The sequence below is a fragment of the Thunnus maccoyii genome, chromosome 3 (genome assembly GCF_910596095.1).
Source record: "Thunnus maccoyii chromosome 3, fThuMac1.1, whole genome shotgun sequence".
Lineage (NCBI taxonomy): Eukaryota > Metazoa > Chordata > Actinopteri > Scombriformes > Scombridae > Thunnus > Thunnus maccoyii.
The window spans coordinates 7,037,064-7,055,261 of record NC_056535.1 but is presented as its reverse complement, the minus strand read 5'-3'; the positions used below and the strand labels follow the sequence as shown (position 1 = coordinate 7,055,261).

At 36.2% G+C, this 18,198-nt stretch overlaps 2 protein-coding genes across 3 annotated transcripts in view; both read right to left on the bottom strand.

The window, feature by feature from the left end:
- The window catches only part of foxp1b (forkhead box P1b), a 154,552-nt gene extending 152,372 nt beyond the window's left edge, over positions 1–2,180 (bottom strand). The window contains exon 1 of the mRNA XM_042405728.1: positions 1,983–2,180. The gene's annotated coding sequence lies outside the window, so the exon portion shown is untranslated. The remainder of the gene's footprint in view (positions 1–1,982) is intronic.
- Positions 2,181–6,815: 4,635 nt separating this feature from the next.
- On the bottom strand, positions 6,816–17,728 carry eif4e3 (eukaryotic translation initiation factor 4E family member 3). 2 transcript variants are annotated; one of them, XM_042407159.1, is made up of 7 exons: positions 17,439–17,728; positions 11,728–11,800; positions 9,889–9,983; positions 9,368–9,428; positions 9,218–9,284; positions 8,959–9,114; positions 6,816–8,362 (listed from the first exon to the last, which is right to left on the bottom strand). In XM_042407159.1, exons 1-7 carry the CDS (start codon positions 17,621–17,623, stop codon positions 8,316–8,318), a joined length of 684 nt encoding a protein of 227 aa, XP_042263093.1. In that variant the 5' UTR covers positions 17,624–17,728; the 3' UTR covers positions 6,816–8,315. The 2 variants fall into 2 exon arrangements, with proteins under 2 accessions (XP_042263093.1, XP_042263094.1); XM_042407160.1 differs by lacking the exon at positions 6,816–8,362 and adding an exon at positions 8,746–8,903 and having other exon boundaries at positions 9,026–9,114.
- Between the last annotated feature and the right edge of the window lie 470 nt (positions 17,729–18,198).

Genomic DNA, 18,198 nt, shown 5'->3' with positions numbered 1-18,198 from the left:
TCTTCCTCAAATTTCAAGCTTTGAGTTTCCCCCCTGCCGACTAAATTTATTCAGTTGTAGTGAGGGGCAGAGAAAGTACAGTCACTTTTGTTTCTAAACGCGAACACAGGGGACAGTGTTAGGTTGTTCCCATCAGAATCAGCAGAAGGCTGAATGTCTATATGTAATAGCCGTGTCAAACAGCAGGCCTGGAAAAGTTGCAAAGTTCATCCTGTGTTTTAAAACCTGGGTCAGCATTTGTGAAGGTCCATTTCTGCATAAGTGAGCACACAAACCCCAGTGCCTGTTCAAATAGTCTGCAGCTCTCTCTCAGGCAGCTCATGACAACAGCCCAGCAGCAGCACTGTTTGATCTCCAATGTTTTCCTTAATCTGGGTTGTCAAGGTTCGCTTGTTGGAGGCTGTTTACTTTACTTCTCCTACAAAAAAGTGTTTTTTTCCCCTCAGACAATGACTAATCCAAAGACCAAGAAGGAGGGAGCACTGCCAGCAATAGTTGTTAAAGCTGCAGTTTCCCTTTTGTAAATTTTCAGATGGTTTTAGTCCTGCTGTTGCCAGCTGCAGACTTACTGTATAAAATATTAGGGTAATATTTCATTCTTATATGTGTGCAGTTCAGTCTTTATAGACATATATAATCTGCATCTTTTTTTATTAAATTATTCTTTTTTGTGCGACTACTAATTCTAATAATAAATCAACATGGATTAGACACATGAGACAGCTGCTCATAATATTTATACATACACAGTAAAATTCATTATTCATCTTTGTTTGGTGTACATTTGTCTGTCAATATGCCTGTTATAAAATGTTAATTATAACATAAATTAGACCTAAAATATTTAATATGCTCTGCTTTCCTTTGAGTGTTTCCATAGTGCTAAACATTTTTGTCAAAGTACATTCCTTCAGATAGTGTACACGGATAACTTAACATTAGTGAAAACTATTTACACACTCTAGTAATAACAGGTAATTAATTGATAATTTAACAAAATTTAAACCCTACTTTTGACAATTAATAATTAGATGCTCTGCAACTTCAGCGTTTTTACAGTTATGAAAACGTCCAGCATTAACCCACACCACAACTGCCTCAATAGATGGGCTACACTTGTTTCAAACAAAGCAAACCGACGATCCAGTCAAATAAAAGCTCTTGTTTTAAACTTTTCATGCTGTGGTGTGGCTGTAAATTGTCACCGATATAATTAAAAATAATTCAGTAAAGCCTTTGTGTTAATGAAAAGTTAACTGTGAGGTGATATATCCGCTTTAATGTATTGTGTTACCGCTGAGCTGACAAGCTTAACCAACACAACAGCCTTCAATAACGCTAATGATGAACAGCCAAATAAAAGGCGATTAGCTAAAGCGCTAATACAGTTAATAACTATAGTTTGGGGCAGTTGTGCCTTCCTCCGGTCTTTCGGAGTTTGGAGGACAGCTAACACGTGGGGAAAAGCTCCTTCCCTGGTCTTACTCCAAAGAAATCACGGCACCCAAACTTCCCTTTCACCGAGTAAAGTTAATAACTTTTACGGCGTTAGCATTAACAGGTAACGTTGTAATTACGCGCTGTTAACGTCTATCGCCAGTCAGCACTTAATGGTGAAAAATACTTTTCCCCCAAAGGTGCATTTTCCCCCGGGGTCTCACGAGTAGCCTCAACTAAGTTAGAAACTCAACTTTCAAAAAAAAAAGTAGAGTGTACAACACTCGTAGTAACAAAAGGCGCTCTAACAGTCACATTTTACAGCGATATTTAATAGCGCTACCAGCCACACCACATCAGAATATTACAGGTGTTTGTTTATTTGTTTATTTCGCCATTTGAAACAAGACAGCGACAAAAACCAAAGACAAACTCCGTGTGTGCGTGTGTGTGAGTGTGTGTGTGTGTGTATTAGCAGCAGAAGCAGCAGCAGGTATCTAGATACGACACAACAAAGCTAATGTTAACATAATAGTGAAACTTACCAGAATGGCTCTACAGCAGCTTACAGGCGCACGCGGAGGATACCGATTTGCTAGTAGCCTATGAGATAACGAACCCGTGCACGCGAGGTTGTGTACCGAGAACGCGTGCGACAACAAATCACACCGTAAACACTAACAATATTACTCCGCCCGCCTTGGTGTTAGTGGCGAGGTGGTGGAGGTGTGGGGTGGGGGGGGGACTAACTAACTAACTTAACTATAAGGAGAAAGAGATAATCTTACCGAGGGCGTCGAAAAAAAGCAAAATGTGGAGTTTCACACTCGCTACCTCCCAGTCTGTGTCGTGGGGAAAGGCACGGGCTCCTTTCTTAATGTTGTTATTAGATTTTAACACGCCGAGAAAAGAAGGAGAGAAAAAAAAGGAAGAATCGCGGATTTGGATGTTGTTGTTTTGATGTTCCAAGTCCGTGACGTCATATCCACCTGCTGGGTAAACAACGTTCATTGCATTGCAGATCCTTCATAGAAACATCACAGTCACAAGTACAATTCAGTAGCACTTAGTAGCACTTAGTAGGTCCTTTTTATGGGGAAATGTAATGATGTGCATTAGTTTTAGCTGAAAGTGTGACAGGAGAGAGGGGGCTGTCAGAAAAGCTAAAATGTCTAAGCTGACTAATTACAACTGAGGCAGAATGAACTTCTATTATTTCAGAAATTTCTCCTGTCTGTTTTTCTTTTCTTTTTTTCTATCTGAGGTTCATGTAACTGTTTCAAAGCCTCACTGCAAAAAGATGATTTGCTTTGACATAATCATCAAAGATGTTTTAATCTCAACTGTGTGGAGTTTTAACTATTAAAGAGGGGTTATATTAAGATTTTGAAAATGACTATGAAGATAACCAGAGTGCAGGTTATTTCAGTTTATGTGTGGTTATCATATCTGATATGTAGGTCCAGCTACTCAGAATATTTTTCAAATGTTAAGGGCCGTAACTATACCTACATTTCAACAAAGGTATCAAGAATTTCTGTTCATTTTTGTGGTTGAAAAGTTGTGCTTACTCCCAGATCACGACTACTGTCATTGTGACAGTATTCAAATCCCTGTCACTTGCCCCTGAAGAGGAGAATTATCACGGGCCAGTTCAACAGTCCAGTTAACACTCATTGTAAAGCAACATTAATTTAACCTCAAGAGAAAGTATTTTAAGTCGTTTTTTGTCCTTGATCAAGGTCTGAGAAGCACAGCTCATTTCGTTATAAATGACATTACATTTATCATGGCTGCATCTGGGAGGAATGCTGCTGCTGATGAACCGTCTCAGCAAGTCTGTTTCTTAGTACAGAGCGCCACCCTCTGACCAAGCCCAGTCACAGGAAACATTTGATATTTCCATAGAATAGTCACTTAGTCTCTAGCATATGGGTTTATGGTGATTTTACTTAATATTCTCAATCCTCTGTGTCACTATTTTATTCATTACCAACATTTATCCAGTAATATCCTTAACCCTTCGGTGCATAGATGTTTGCCAAACATTCTGACATACCTCAGGTTCTTTAGAGGCCCGTAACTTCTGTATTACAGATTGAGTTTGTAATAACATTAATAACCCCTAAAAGTATACAATTTGTATTAATTTGGTTCTTTTCCATATTGTTTATAGGTTCAAAAATGTTATTTTCAGAATCTATTGATAATTTTCAATTTAATCTATTAATTTTTATGTTTATATAGTCATTGTCCTGTGTTACACATGAACTACTGTAACTGCATTATTACTCGCACCAAACACAAATTAATCACAAATCATAGTGTGTGACTGTGTTGGGGTCATTACAATATGTTTGCGCTGCACACAGCAATCTATAGTTTTGCTGTTAAGCTCATTTCCTCTGAGCTGGCATTTTGTCTCCATGTCTCCATGTCTTCATTTTTAGAGTCACTGTCATCAAAACCCTGTAAGATGTCAAAGTTCACACCACATTAAACTCACATTAGCAAACTTCTTCATCCTTTTGTCTGTATTAATTCACTTTAACAGTGATACAAAATGAGACCAAACAGGAAAACACAACATTACCTACTATTACTTGTTACCTGCAAACTGAAAAAAACGCTATTACATCTCTTGGAACTTTGAAGACCCTATAAAGATTTTAGAAAAATACATTAGAAAAACATCAGTTTTCAATAATAGTGACATAATTGTTAAAAACCAATAGGACAGGGTATAATATGGTCCCTGGTAAGTGTTTAATTAGTTTATAGTTATAATAATAGTAGTTACATTATATACATGAAGTAAGCATAGTGAAAGTTGTGTCAAAGCCCTTTAAATTGTATTTCCATAGGGTTTTCTTTTTTAGTGAAAGCATATCCCCAATTCCACAGCTCAAAGCTGGCAAGCTAAAAATATTCCCACCATAAAGCTGCACTGTATATGTGACAGACATGTCAGTTATTATATGGCCTACAACCACAGTGTTGTGTTCAATGACCCCAGTGCCTGGAAACACACTCTGAGTCATCCAACTGATAAGTCTGAAGCCACAGTGTGGAATTCAAACATATGATGTGGACACACATATACGGCCATGGCAAGAACTGAAAGAAGGTCATGATTCAAATTTACATTTTTAAAAGATGTATAATATCCAAAACAAAAAAAGCTAAAGAAATTTTTTTATGATATGAGGGATTTCACATTTTGACACACCTAAGAAAAACATCTCTGTATTAAAACTAAAATATTCCTATCTGGCTTTTGAATGTGTGTGTGGTTCTCACTGGTGAATGTATGATGTCATTCTTCTACTTTATGAAATTTTATCTCTTCTGGTATAACTACACCCTGCCCATAATATTCCTAAGAGGATTTGCAGTTTTACTATGGTTCGTATAGTGAGCCAATTCTACAGTCTTTTATAGTATTACAGCAGTTTTTTCACAAGGTTGTAAACATGATTGTCTGGAGTAATTAATGAGAAAAATGAAGATGTATATACACTGTCAAGTCAATCTAACATGTAATCTAAGCTTTCTAATCCTCCAGCAGCTTGATCTGCATGTCAATACTGGATCTATGAGCTCAGCGGAGCCCAACAACCATGAGTCTGGGTGTGAATTTATTACCATGTTTTGTTGGTGTCACGCTGGTGATGTGTTGTGTGGATTAAGGCCCTGACTTGATGGAGTGTAGTTACAAATTAATTGAGGATCACTATCAGTTACGTAATAGCCTCTCCACACATACGCGTGCACACAACAAAGTAATTAGCTTTCTGTTAATTAGGTAATTAAGCAAATGAATAGGAGCTCCTCTTGATTTCCAAAGCGGATGAATGGCTCGGATACAGTGTTTTCCCCTCACTGCTGGGGGCTCTAGCATTCAACATGTAATGAAAGGAAGAGGACTTCTGAAGAAGGTATACAGATTAATGACCTGTAGAGAACTGTCCAATGAGTGAAAGGAGAAAAACTTGAGACCATGATATCTTCTTCTATCTGCAGCATTCTGAAATTATAAATATACGCTGATTGATGGCATGGCATTGTTGAATTTCTAGGCATCAAACACAAATAATCATACTGTTTAGAAGGTAAAAGATTTCATACTTACAAATCATGTCTGAATGTTAATAATGTTATTTAAATTAAATTACATTATGCATAGTTCTTATAATAATCAATGATTCTGTTTGAGTATGCAAGTGATGGTAAAGCAAGAATGGTAAATACTGTGTGTCTAATCTCTTGAACACATGTCCAGTAAAATGGACAGTTATATTTCCAGTCACAGAAAATAAATATAAATAGATAAGAGACAATAATCGTGTCAAAATCTCAAACTAGGAAAGACTCAAGGGAATTAAGAATATATAAAATATTGGAATGGCATTCATCAGGTGGCCAGAAACATGACTCCAAATGATTACTAATGTTGCTCTGCGTCTGCTGGATGTGTAAACAGGTAATGGTTTGCTAACACATCATATGTATCAGTGAATCATTTACAGTATTTTATCCTGATGTCAGTATCTTCTCCACTTGTCTGTTTAAATTACTGTCTAGGTCACACTTATGTTGTGTCACATTTCACTGATAAAAAACGTAAAAATCTCAAAAAATAACTAATATAAAATAATAATAATAATGTGAGTAATATTAACTTTAAATGGTGATACAATGTCAATGTTTACAGCTTGTTGAGCAGCCTCGAACTGGCCAAAAGGGGGGAAAAAAAATCAATCAATGCAAGTTTAACAGGCCTTTGTTCACAGAAGATATTCTGACATGTCACAGCAGGAAATGCACAGGTGTAAATAATACAATACATGATGAAAACCATTTCAGTTTCAGGCTCCTCGTACTGTGCATGCCAGCTCACTGTCACGATGAGACACTTGAATAGAGCCATTGTTGATATTATTAGTAACACCTGTGCTTTTCCTGCTCGGACACAATAAAAAAGAAAATCAAAAAGAAAACAGACAAAAAGGTGTGTTAGATTTGGAGGTCTAGCACTGTAGATTAACAATCTTGTGCTGTATTGTTGAGTGAACACTCACAAACACCCAAAGAATTTTCTTACTTTAATTGGAGAGCCACCGCTACTTGCTGCTCTCCTGACCTTTACAAGATTCATTTGAGAGGCATTATTATTGCCTTAGGTGACACAGCAGGGAGAGAGTGTAATGTGCAACTGATCCAATTAAATATGATGAATCAGCACAAAATGGCTTGCTGTAAGTGAATGATGCTGTAATGCTGAAGTATTAACACATCATGTGCCAGAATGGCAACACCGTCCTTTAACAGATAACTGCTGTTTATGATTGTTACTTTGCAAGAAGAAACACAAACAATTGCGTTTTTATTTTATTTACTTAGTCCATGTCACTGCAAAAATCATGTTTACAAAGGAAATATTGTCCCCTTATATCTAACTTATCAATCAGTTCAAAGTTGAACTATAAAAGTGGTGTGACATACAATAATACCAGAAGCATTCAGTTTACTGTAGCCTACACTGTAATAAAACAATAGTATGTTAACTGTGTTAGTGAAGGTAACTCAGACCGATGAAGTTTCAGAAAAATGGCAAAGATATGAGTCCTGTAAAAGGATCTAAAATATAAAAAATGTTTTTATATTTTAGCTGTTAAAATGTTATTAACCTGTACAGACATGATCAAATTGGTGAAATCACTGTCACTTATGATTCAATACGTTCCTTTGAAGCAGCAGTCTACATGCACTCATCTTTATTTAAACCCACCATATCCGTCTGCGTTACTTTTTCTTAGTCATAAAATTTGACATACTGCATCTACATATCATACTAAATATGGGAATCGCATGACTGAATGTTACTTCCTTTAAAACAAATAATGCTGCATTTTTCTCAGTGTGTTATGGTTAGAAGGACACAGTCCAAGCAAACTGGATTTATCGGTCAGGAAAACAAGTACAGACAAGAGCACCACCAGTTGAGCACAAAAATGTGCCATATCTCTTCAGAGTAATACACCAAACAATGCGTGACTGAGTTAAGGAGAGCAGAGGTCTACTTTTAACACTTCTATTGAACGAAATGTCAAATGCGGTGTGGTGTGAGAACATTCAAAGAGGCACCTTTCAGGATGGATTTTGCTCTTTAACTAAAGCTGTAAAAACAAAAAAAACATCTAAGAAACCAAATCTAATGTTTCTTAGGGCCTTATCTGTGCTGATCCTCTATGATGGCTTTATAACTGAAGGACACTGTGACTGGAATAGGTAGTAATGTGCAATATTTCCAAGTGTTACCCTGATTTTAAGTTTGATGTACAACTGATGAAGATACAAGAAACCAAATGGGACATTCACTTACAAGTGGAGAATCTCCAGCTGATTTAAACACATTAAGATACAAACTACTTAAACAGAAAAGTGCTTTGGCACTTCACAAGCTGACTTAAGACATGATATGACTTGAAATATCTAACATATCATAATGTTGAAACATACTAGATTATGTAGCTGCTACCTCTATACCAGGAATTAATTGTGAGGTCCATAGGCCGTGCAGAGAACGGGACCATGACAGTGCAGTTCAGTATAGGAGGAAGTCAAAACCAACATGGACTCATGAACTCTGAATGAGATTTACACTGGATATACATTCTCTGAGGGCTTCAGAGCTTTAGGGCCCACATGAAAAGGAAACAAGGCATCAATCTTAAAAAGTTATAAAAATATATTGATAACATTTCCTTGTTGAATGCAAAATAATATCCTTGATTAGGTTGTGGACAGAGCCTTTACATCAAGGCTGGTACAGAGTTCAGGTTTAAAAAAAAAAAAAAAAAAAAGTGCATTACAATCTAGTGTCTTGAGCGTCCTCCCTCAAAGGCATGATGTTCCATGTGAGCTGAAAAAGTCAAAGTGATTCATCTATTAGACATAAATAATACTCATTTTACATGCAGAACACAATTTAGACCATGACTACAGAATGACTTATACTTATGACTTATAAAAAAATATATTCATCCCCAGATTTGAATCTTAAAGGAATAGTCTGGATATCATTTTTGGATTGTGTGGCAGCTCAAACAACACAATCTTAGGTTGACAGAAGTACTTACACTGTACCAAGCATTAGTTAAAACATTGTAGTTCATTATAGTGTCAGTAACAAATATTTAACATGTAGTGACAAGACTAGCCTATATGTATGTGGAGCAGGTATGAAGGCATATGGTGCATTTGTCTTGCTGCCTTTTCTCTAATGTCAATAAAGCCTTGACTCGCCTGCAGCCATGAACACTCCTTTGAATCATCCTCTGGCACGATTACACACTGGTTGGAAATGTGTTCTTTAAATGTGCACAGTCTCTTTTCTACGGTCTCACTTGCATAGGCTGTAGTTTCTGACAGGGCGTCTTTAAAGCTTGAGCTCATTTCCATTTCTAAATCCAAAAAGCACAACACATGAAAGTGGAGGGAAAAAATGGGCATACTTACACTTATAAAATACAGCTTTAAAAGATATGTACGGGAGGAGCTCATAGATTTTTCCCAAGATACTTGCTTCGTTAGCGAGAGTTGCATCTCTATTCCACACTTGTACAACATCTTCCCGATCTCGAACGCTAACACTGACACCGACAACCTCATCGTCTGATGAACAAAAAGAGATAAAACGGATAACAGTGCTGAAGTTAACAGTAAATAAATATCCATCAACACAAAAGATATGATTGGAAAAAGCAAAGTACCTTACCTGAGGCACAGTAATCTGCAAACTGCTCCCCAATAGTAGCAAGTAACAATTCTTTCCAAACTGCAGACTGAAGGGCAAAGAGAAGCTAATTAGTGATTCAGTCATTTATATTATTACGTGAGGAAGATCTGAGCGGAGCACAACACCTACAGTGCTTTCTTTTGGTACTTTCATCTTCCATACTCCTCCTTTTGCATTGCTTTCCTCTTCCCTGTTAGAGTAAAAGATAAAAACAAATGAATGCAGTGCAACCTTAACTGAGTGATCAGTTTTACCTTATCACATATTTCCTTAAACTAATATAGAACAGGTTGGATAGTACTAACATGACATTAATAAACAGGATACATTACCTACTATTATTTAACATGTTAAACCGATGGTCTAATAGTGATGTGAAGGATGCAGAGATTCCAAAAAAACTCCACTGTAATAATTCAAGATTTTATTACACACATAGTTCAATTTATTAAATGTACATCCCTTTATGTTGCTGTGATGACATTTTTACACTAACAGTGTTTCTTATATGTCAAATGTAACTGGAGGGGAATTATTATTATTATTACATTACATGGCAGTTACAGCATGGGATGCTGTTATAGTCTTCTATCTGTTCGTGCTAGTGCTAAGAAATATAATCATAATATTTACAATAAGAGTAGACTTACCAGAGTGGCCTCCGTTCTCCACGCATTAAGTGATAGCTACATCTCAAAGGCAGTGCTGAAACTGGAGGGATGTTGTTGTATACACTCCAGAACATCTGCAAACAGAAAAAAAAGAGAAAGAATGCTTATGACATGTCCAAAAGAGTTATTTCTTCCTATAAACTCTAAGAGAAAGTTACTTTGGTGCATTATAATAGTAGCATTTTACTCCTTCGTCCAGTATGGATTTAGTTTGCAACACTTCAGCATGTGTATTTTCTACAAGAAATGACCTCACAGCTGTTATCCATACTATTTTTAATTAAGAAATTGTTCGTTAATAAAGTAACCCCACATGACTGTGACACTCCTCATTCTCTACTACTGAGAAATGCTGATCATGTGGTCAGATCACACCAGTCATCAGTGACAATGCCAATGACATCCCACAAAGAGCCAGTGAACTGGAAGCAATTCATTCTGAGATTTGTTCATATTTTCAAACATTAGTCCTGCAGAATCACACTTTCCTAGCTGGTGTATTTTCCAGGTTTTCTACAGCTGATTCAAATAAACGGCAGACCTCCCTGCTGGAACCACACAGCAACTACACTATCATTGCTGTAAACTTCTCACTGCTGCACAGGGTGACAATGTGCGAAAAGTTAAAGATCCCCTCCAGACATGTTATAAGACATGTAAAAATACTCTGCATGGAATATTAATTTGTGCCTGATGCAGTTTTTCCACAAAAAAGTTCAATTACCTAGTTAGAAATTCTTAAAGTTACATCTACTTTTTCTCCCTCATTAAAAATCTAGAATCTATAAATATGTAAATATTTTTTTCCATTTCAGAGGTTAAACTGCTGAACAGAAGATGACTACTACTAAAAGTCCATTCTCAGTGTATGTGCACTGGAGGCTTCAAGTTTCCATGCACATCGCACTTGTGTAAGTTGAATATTGGACCAGGTTTTGGCTTCCAAAATAGATGTAATGTCACAAATCATGTTTGTAGGTTCACCCCTTTAACTCATATTTGTGAGCACAGAACTTTCCCCCTTTAGCAGACGAATGTGAAAACAGCCTTCACATGTCAAACGCTGCACATACAGCACGTCATTCTGCACAGTGAAGCTCAAACATCCAACAGAAGGAACAAGAAGAAAAACACATTTTTGAGTGAAGGGGGGCTTTAAGGATTTTAGCTATAAGGGCCAAATCTGTTTTATATTCCCAAATAACTGAAGAGTTAACTTAATGATTAAAAAATATTTTGTGTTTTTCAGCTTATTAAAACTGTTTAACCTGTGTTACTAAAAAATGTACATTGTAAACCTTTAACAGTTTTTCAAAACATTAATAACTTATTTGTCTGTTGTAACATTCATCTTTATATTAAAAGATCTGTTAGTATGTTTGATAGATAGCAATTTCTATCATTTTTGGGGGTAAATTTAGCTCGACTTTACTGTAATACAAGCTATCAAACATCATATCAAAACATATTAGCATATGCACTTTAACATGTTGGACAGTGGACACAGATCTGAAGCTGCTGTCAGGTACACTATGCCACACAACAGCACCAAATAGCAACAAGAGGCAACAGTTTTAAACTCACTTACGTAATACGGTGTCAGTTAGTTGTGAACTCTGTGCTCATTTGTCATGGTAAAATAGTTTGATTTTCCCCCACCAGTCCTGCCTGCTGTAGCTTTAATTGCCAAATAACTGCCTATTCCCTTTTATCTCTGAGGCTCTTTTCATGTGAATTTGACTCTATAGCCAAGTCACACACTTGATCTCTTTGCTCTTAAGATGATGAAGCTCTTTAAGCTGACACACCAAATCTCACCTGAACAGTTTGTACTGTGTAGATCTTCTTCAGATTGGATTCACATTCTGCAGCCGTCGTGCCAGGTAATGATCTGCAACAACACATAAAAACTGCTTCAGACTCTCAGACTCTTTTTTTTTGGTCAGTTCATCTATTCTACTGAGTGTTGACAGGCTATATAACAGAGCTGTCTTCACTTGCTTTAATATTGGCATTTAACAAAAGTTTGAACCCAGCCTATAGCTGCCACATTCAAGTGGATTTTCTTTGGATTGCATTGTAAAGTTATTATTGATGTGTTCATACTTTGGAAGAATGTATTATTGTGTTTAGACTCAGTATATACTTCATGTTTAGATGTTTATGTGCCAAAAGATCAATGAAGGTTTTGAAGAAGTTTGTTCAGAAACTGTCTTCCCTGGGAACCTTATTGCTGGATCATTTCAGATTTTACAATGTCTTTATCTAATTCTTTTCTTTCAATTTGGGATAATACATGTAAATTGATTTCCCTTCTTGTTTTGTTGGTGTGTTTTCATTTTTATGTAGTTCGTCATAAAATTCCTTAAACCTTTTATTAATGCCTTGGGGGTCTTTTATAAGAGTGCGATCTGAGTGTTTAGCTGGGAATAATAGAGGATTTTTCTTCTGAAGTCTGCAGGCAAGTATTTTTCCTGTCTTCTCCCCAATTTCATTTTTTTTCTTTTCAATTGATAAAGGGCAAATTGGAGTTTTGTATTTGTCAGAGAATATGATACATATTATACTTTTTAAATGTATAATGGGGATCGACAGACAGAAAGAAAGAAAGAAAGAAAGAAAGAAAGAAAGAAAGAAAGAAAGAAAGAAATGTAGGTGTATCAGAATCTTAGTGCATTTCATTGGTTGGTTAAGACCTTTTGTGTTTCAGGAAACTAAGTTATTTCAACCATCAACATCAACCATCTCTAATTATAACCAGTAATTGACCCTTCATTTTAGTAATCCCTGAGCAAATTTTATTATGGTGAGACATGAGGATGAAAGAAACATATAAGAGAGTAGGAAAAAATAAGCAATAATAAATAGAAGAATAAACAAACAACAGACACAAATATAAGAACACACATTGATTGGTGATGATAGTCCATATTTCCATGGCCAAACACCCACACATAATTAAAAAAAAGAAAATTAAGAATAGGGGAATAGCTCATTTACCCCAGTTTGAAACCTTTTAGTATTGATAATTTCATTGTTATTTCTTTCTTTCTTTCCCAGAAGCAAGTTGGCAAGTTGACAGCAAGTTGCTGTTTCTTTAGATGCTGAGAAAGCCTTGGACCGAATCAAATGTGAATATCTGTTTAGAACTCTAGAGGAACTTGGACCGGGTCAAAATATCATTGACTATATATATCGGTGCTCTACAGTAAACCAAAAACGAAAGTGTCCACAAATGGTTTGATATCAAAAGGATTTCCTCTATACAGAAGGACCCGACAAGATTGCCCCCAGGTGGATAGTTCTGGGTTTGAAAAGTGAAGCCAATGCAGAAGTGCCTTAAACCTGCATTCTTTCTAATGGCCATTAGGGGGCGACTCCACTGGCTCCAAAAGGAAGTCCGACTGTATAGAAGTCTATGGGAAATGACTACTACTCACTTGATTTATTACCTCAGTAAAACAGTTTCCTAATGACTTTATGGTCTCAATCACTAGTTTCAAGTCTTCTTCAATACAGCATGATGTTCATTTTGTAAATTATGATCCCATTTAATTTAAATTTGACAATAAAGCAGGAAATGCTTTAGGGCGTGGCTATGTTGTGATTGACAAGTCACTACCACAGCAACAACATTGGTTAGGGAACATAAACATGGTGTAACCCCAGATTCACAGAGTAAAGGCGTAGCAGTAGTCATCACTATTTCAGTGTGTTTTCAGTTCATGAAAGTTAATTGTAACATTTTGGTTGCCTAAAAACGTGTTGTTCAGCATTTGGTTGTACTAAAAGACCCTCAAAGGAGTCAGATATTAAGTTTTTCCTGGGAGTACATTTTGTTTTAATGGTTTTCAGCCCATTTTTTGCTAGCGAAAATTAGCATTAGCATTAGCACAATTAACCATACACAGTCCACTGCCTCCTCTCATCCAAATATGGTCACACCTCTAGCTCCAATAATCCAAGATGGCAACCGTCAAAATGCCAAACTCGAGGTTGCAAAACACAAGTCCACAAACCAATGGTTGGCGTCACGGTGGCTACATCCATTACTTTTATACCGTCTATGGTTGCCCCTTATTGCCTTGTTGATTATCCTTTCTTTAGAACCGCCTTGAACAATTGATGCATTGAGACTGACACTGCTACAAAGAATGCTTACCGCAACCACCTTTCAAGTGGTCTCCAAATGGCATTAAATATCACTTTATCAGGGTATCACTTTAAAATCAGATTTCAAAAACTTAGTTTCAATAAATATGAATAACACCTTGAGAAATATTACTGAAGATTTAGAGAGCTGGATATACCTGCCACTTGTTCTCGGGTAAAATAGACAAAATTAATGTCCTCCCACCTCTAATCTATATCAGTGGTCTCTCATTCTCCTTTGATAAAGCAAGAATCAGTATCAGCAAATTACTTCTTGGTATTATTATTTCTTGATCAAGATAAAGGTGGATTTGGTCTTCCAAATTAAGAAAAATACTACATTGCTATAAATTCAACATACCCTTTAAAATCAGCTTATAACAACAGTACAAAATTAACAACCTGGGAAGACATAGAAACAAGAATAACGTCTACTAGCAAACCTAAAATATCTCTTAAATCAATGTGGTTCAACCCCAAATACTTAAAAGATACCCACAACCCTGTAATTAAATTTTCTTGCGAAGTGGCAAAATACTTGCATAACTCATTAAATTTTAATAGTCACAATGAACCCAGTACCCCATTGTGGCATAGCAGCACTTTTATGGCATAAGCAAAATCATTAGAAAATGAAGAATGGGAAAGAAAAGGGATTTCTTCACTGATGTACCTCTTTACAGAATGTGTTATGATGTCCTCGAGCAACTGAAAAGCAAATTTGATCTGACAAGTAATGACTTTTAGCTATATCTGTAGATCAGATCACAACTTGCACAATTTCTTGGAGAACGTATAAAACTCATGAAATTAACTAATAGTGAGAATAAATTTTTAAAAAATAATGATAAAATGAAAATAAATTAACAACAATAATGAAAAAGGAAACGTATGTATAGCTAGCAAAATTTACAAGATTATAAACAGTTTGAAGAACACTGTCAACATCTCCTTGGAGAAGATCTGGGAGAAAGATCTAGAAGAGATCATAGATCCTGATACCTGGACATTAATCTGGCAGAAAACACATAGAATAATGAACTCAGCACGAAACAAAACAATAAATTTTAAGTTTATCCACAGGATATATTATACCTTGAGAAAACTCAAACTTATGATATTGTGTAATAATGAAATATGTTGGTGCTGTAAAAAGGAGAAAGGCCCATTTTTTCACATGATATGAAAATGCCCAAAACTGCAAATGTTTTTGAAGACAGTTGCATTTATTCTATCCACAATTGTTAAAGAGAACCCCATGTTATATGTTTTGAATTATATGGATGATAAAAGTTGGCCACACTTCATGAAAAAGATTGTGTCTGTTGGATTTATGAGTGCAAAAAGAGTTACAGCTACCAACTGGAAGATTATTAACAATATAAATGAGAAATCATGGCTACAAACGTTTGAAACATCACTAAGATTAGAGCAAATGTCTAATTCCATATGTACTCCCTCTTACGAAACTTGGAATCAGATTAATGTACAAATTTACAACAACATTACCTGCCCTGGTTAAAACATAAGCACCACTACTGATCCGTTTCCCATATAAGTTCTAAAGCAGGTGACTATTGTCTTAATAATCTAAGTAGAGATTGACACCTCAACCATGCAATCTTCAGTGCAATATGTACACATGTATTAGATTTGAATGTATGTATGCATATCTGTTAGAATACTTGTATATATATATATATATATATATATATATATATATATATATATATATATATAGTAAATGTGTATGTATTTGTAAACGTGTACATGCATATGCACTGGTATATATGTCAATGGGCAGGTGTATGCATGTATACATGTGTATGGGTATATATGTATGGATATGAGTATATATGGTATATGTATGTTATGCATGTAACCATGAGCCACTACTATATAAGAAGTGCAGTAGGTCTGTAACATGAGATCAGTGCTTATTCCAGGACATGGATATATGCAGTGAGCTTACTTAACCACCCTGCTTTTTTGTTTTAAATCGTTTTTTTTCTGTACTTAACCTGATATATGCAAAGTTTTGCTTCTGTGAAACAACTTTTCCTGAGCATCAAATCAATTTAAAAAATTGAACCCAGGATCATTTTGATTCATTTCCATGCCTATATAGATTATATGATGCATACAGCAATTATATCAACAGTAAGTGTACTCCTCAAGTATAAAAGTCTTAATCTAGCCTGATGGTTCATGAGCAGCTGTCTTTTGGGAGTTGGACCATATTGTTTATGTATGTATTCATTCATTTCCCATCTTGTGTTTAATAAAATATCCACAATAATAGTGTCATATGGACCTAAATGTGAAACTGTCAAATCTAAATAAAGGACTATTTTTACAATTAATTCATCTGAAAAGCACATCACAGGTTCTGACAGCCCAAGTTGACATCTTAAAATGACTAACAGACCAAAACCTGATATTCAGTTTAAAATAATATAAAAACACAGAAAAGCAGCAAATATTCACATTTAAGAAAATGGCATCAAATAACATTTTCATTTTTGCCTTATAAAAAATGCTTTTTTGCAATGATTTTTACAAAATTGTCAACATTGTTACTGATTAATTTTAATTTGATCAACCAATGAATTACATGACTGATTGTTTCAGCGCTGGTCTCAATGGGCAAATACTAGCCTGGTCTCTAGGTTGGGGACTGGGTATTTTTCAGATTTGAAAAGGTTTCTTTAGTTTATTTCATTAATATTTAACTTATTACATGTCAACACAACGAGCAAATACATGAAAGATGGCAAACCTCAGTGTCATCTAAACTTTGGACACCTTTGCTCCAAGGCAAAGGATAAAACCATAAACAAAGCATAAATGACTTCCTGTGATCTCATAAAGGAGGAAATGTAACGTTTAGAAGTATTATGCAAATTCATACATACTACACTATTCCAAACAAGGATGTATTAATGTCTACACAACATATTTAACTATTGGAAAAAGTGAAGCCAGTACCTCTAAGTGTGCTACTTTTCATAAAATGGAGAAACAGTCAAAAGTTCAGCCCAAACCCCCTCCTCAGGCTCCCCTGCTGGGAACCAGAGCTTCACTAACTTCACTTGCATGTTTGGATACCAAAGAAATGACAAGCACACACGTCCACCGTGTTACGTACAAGTCATTACCTTGGATACCAACATAGCCGTGAAAATGTGAACTTTTCTGGGGTGTCACCCTCGGATTTGTAAACAAAATAAGGTCATGTTAACCGCAAACTCTCCCGCTACATTTGCTCCCGGAGGCCTGCTGAAAGCTGTGGCCTTAAATGATATTTTCCTTGCATCACTGCTGCTCTTCCTGGGCTCTAAACTCAACGACAACACGGAAGAAGGGAAATATATTACCTGTCCAGCCAAAAGGTCCAAGGTGAGTGCAAAGGCAGCGTTGCAGTGTCGTCTTCTCGGTGTTTCTTTGTGATATTATCCAACTCTTTCTCGTCGATGTCAATGTTGTTTTCAGGGGAAACAGTCTCGGCGCTCAGGGCGCCTCTGTCCATCTGTAGATCAGTCTGACCGGCAGGAACCGCCATTTCAGCAGACAAGACGCTGATCTTTTCTGTGCTCCCTGTATGAATCTCCTTAATAAAAACACCCGGTTTGGCTTTATCTCCAGATACTGAAACACACTTTTCCGCCTACCGACTGATGACGTCTCTGCGTAACCGGGCAGAAACGACGCAGTTGGTCCATCCCAGAGAGCCGGAAAAATAAGGTGAGGAGTCACTCTGCCGGGTTTTCGGGTTGCAGAAACTAACCTGCGTCACAAATCTCCTACCAGCCTCATATCTCCATCATGCACTGGATAACTGGTTGTGCAGACACATGGGTGAATATATTAAAGGACGGGTTCACGGTTTTTCAAGTGTGTCTCAAAACAATAGTCAGGTGCCCAAATGAACATTAAAATACGTTTTTCTTGCCATAATTATTTCTCTTGTTCATACTGGCCATTAGAAGATCCCTTCATAATGCACTTCCAATGTAAGTGATGGAGGCCAAAATCCACAGTCTTCCTTCTGTGCAAAAATGTATCTGAAGCTAAGATGAAGTTTAAGCGTCCAAATGAGTCAAATCAAGCAGATATATTTTAACATTACAGTCTTTT

Excerpts from the sequence above, each read along its gene's own strand:
- eif4e3 (XM_042407159.1), bottom strand. The coding sequence starts at position 17,623 with ATGGCGGTTCCTGCCGGTCAGACTGATCTACAGATGGACAGAGGCGCC. Across the intron at positions 9,429-9,888 it reads GGAGAACGGAGGCCACTCTG|GGAAGAGGAAAGCAATGCAA; the intron begins GTAAGTCTACTC and ends TTACTCTAACAG. Across the intron at positions 9,285-9,367 it reads AAGTACCAAAAGAAAGCACT|TCTGCAGTTTGGAAAGAATT; the intron begins GTAGGTGTTGTG and ends TTTGCCCTTCAG.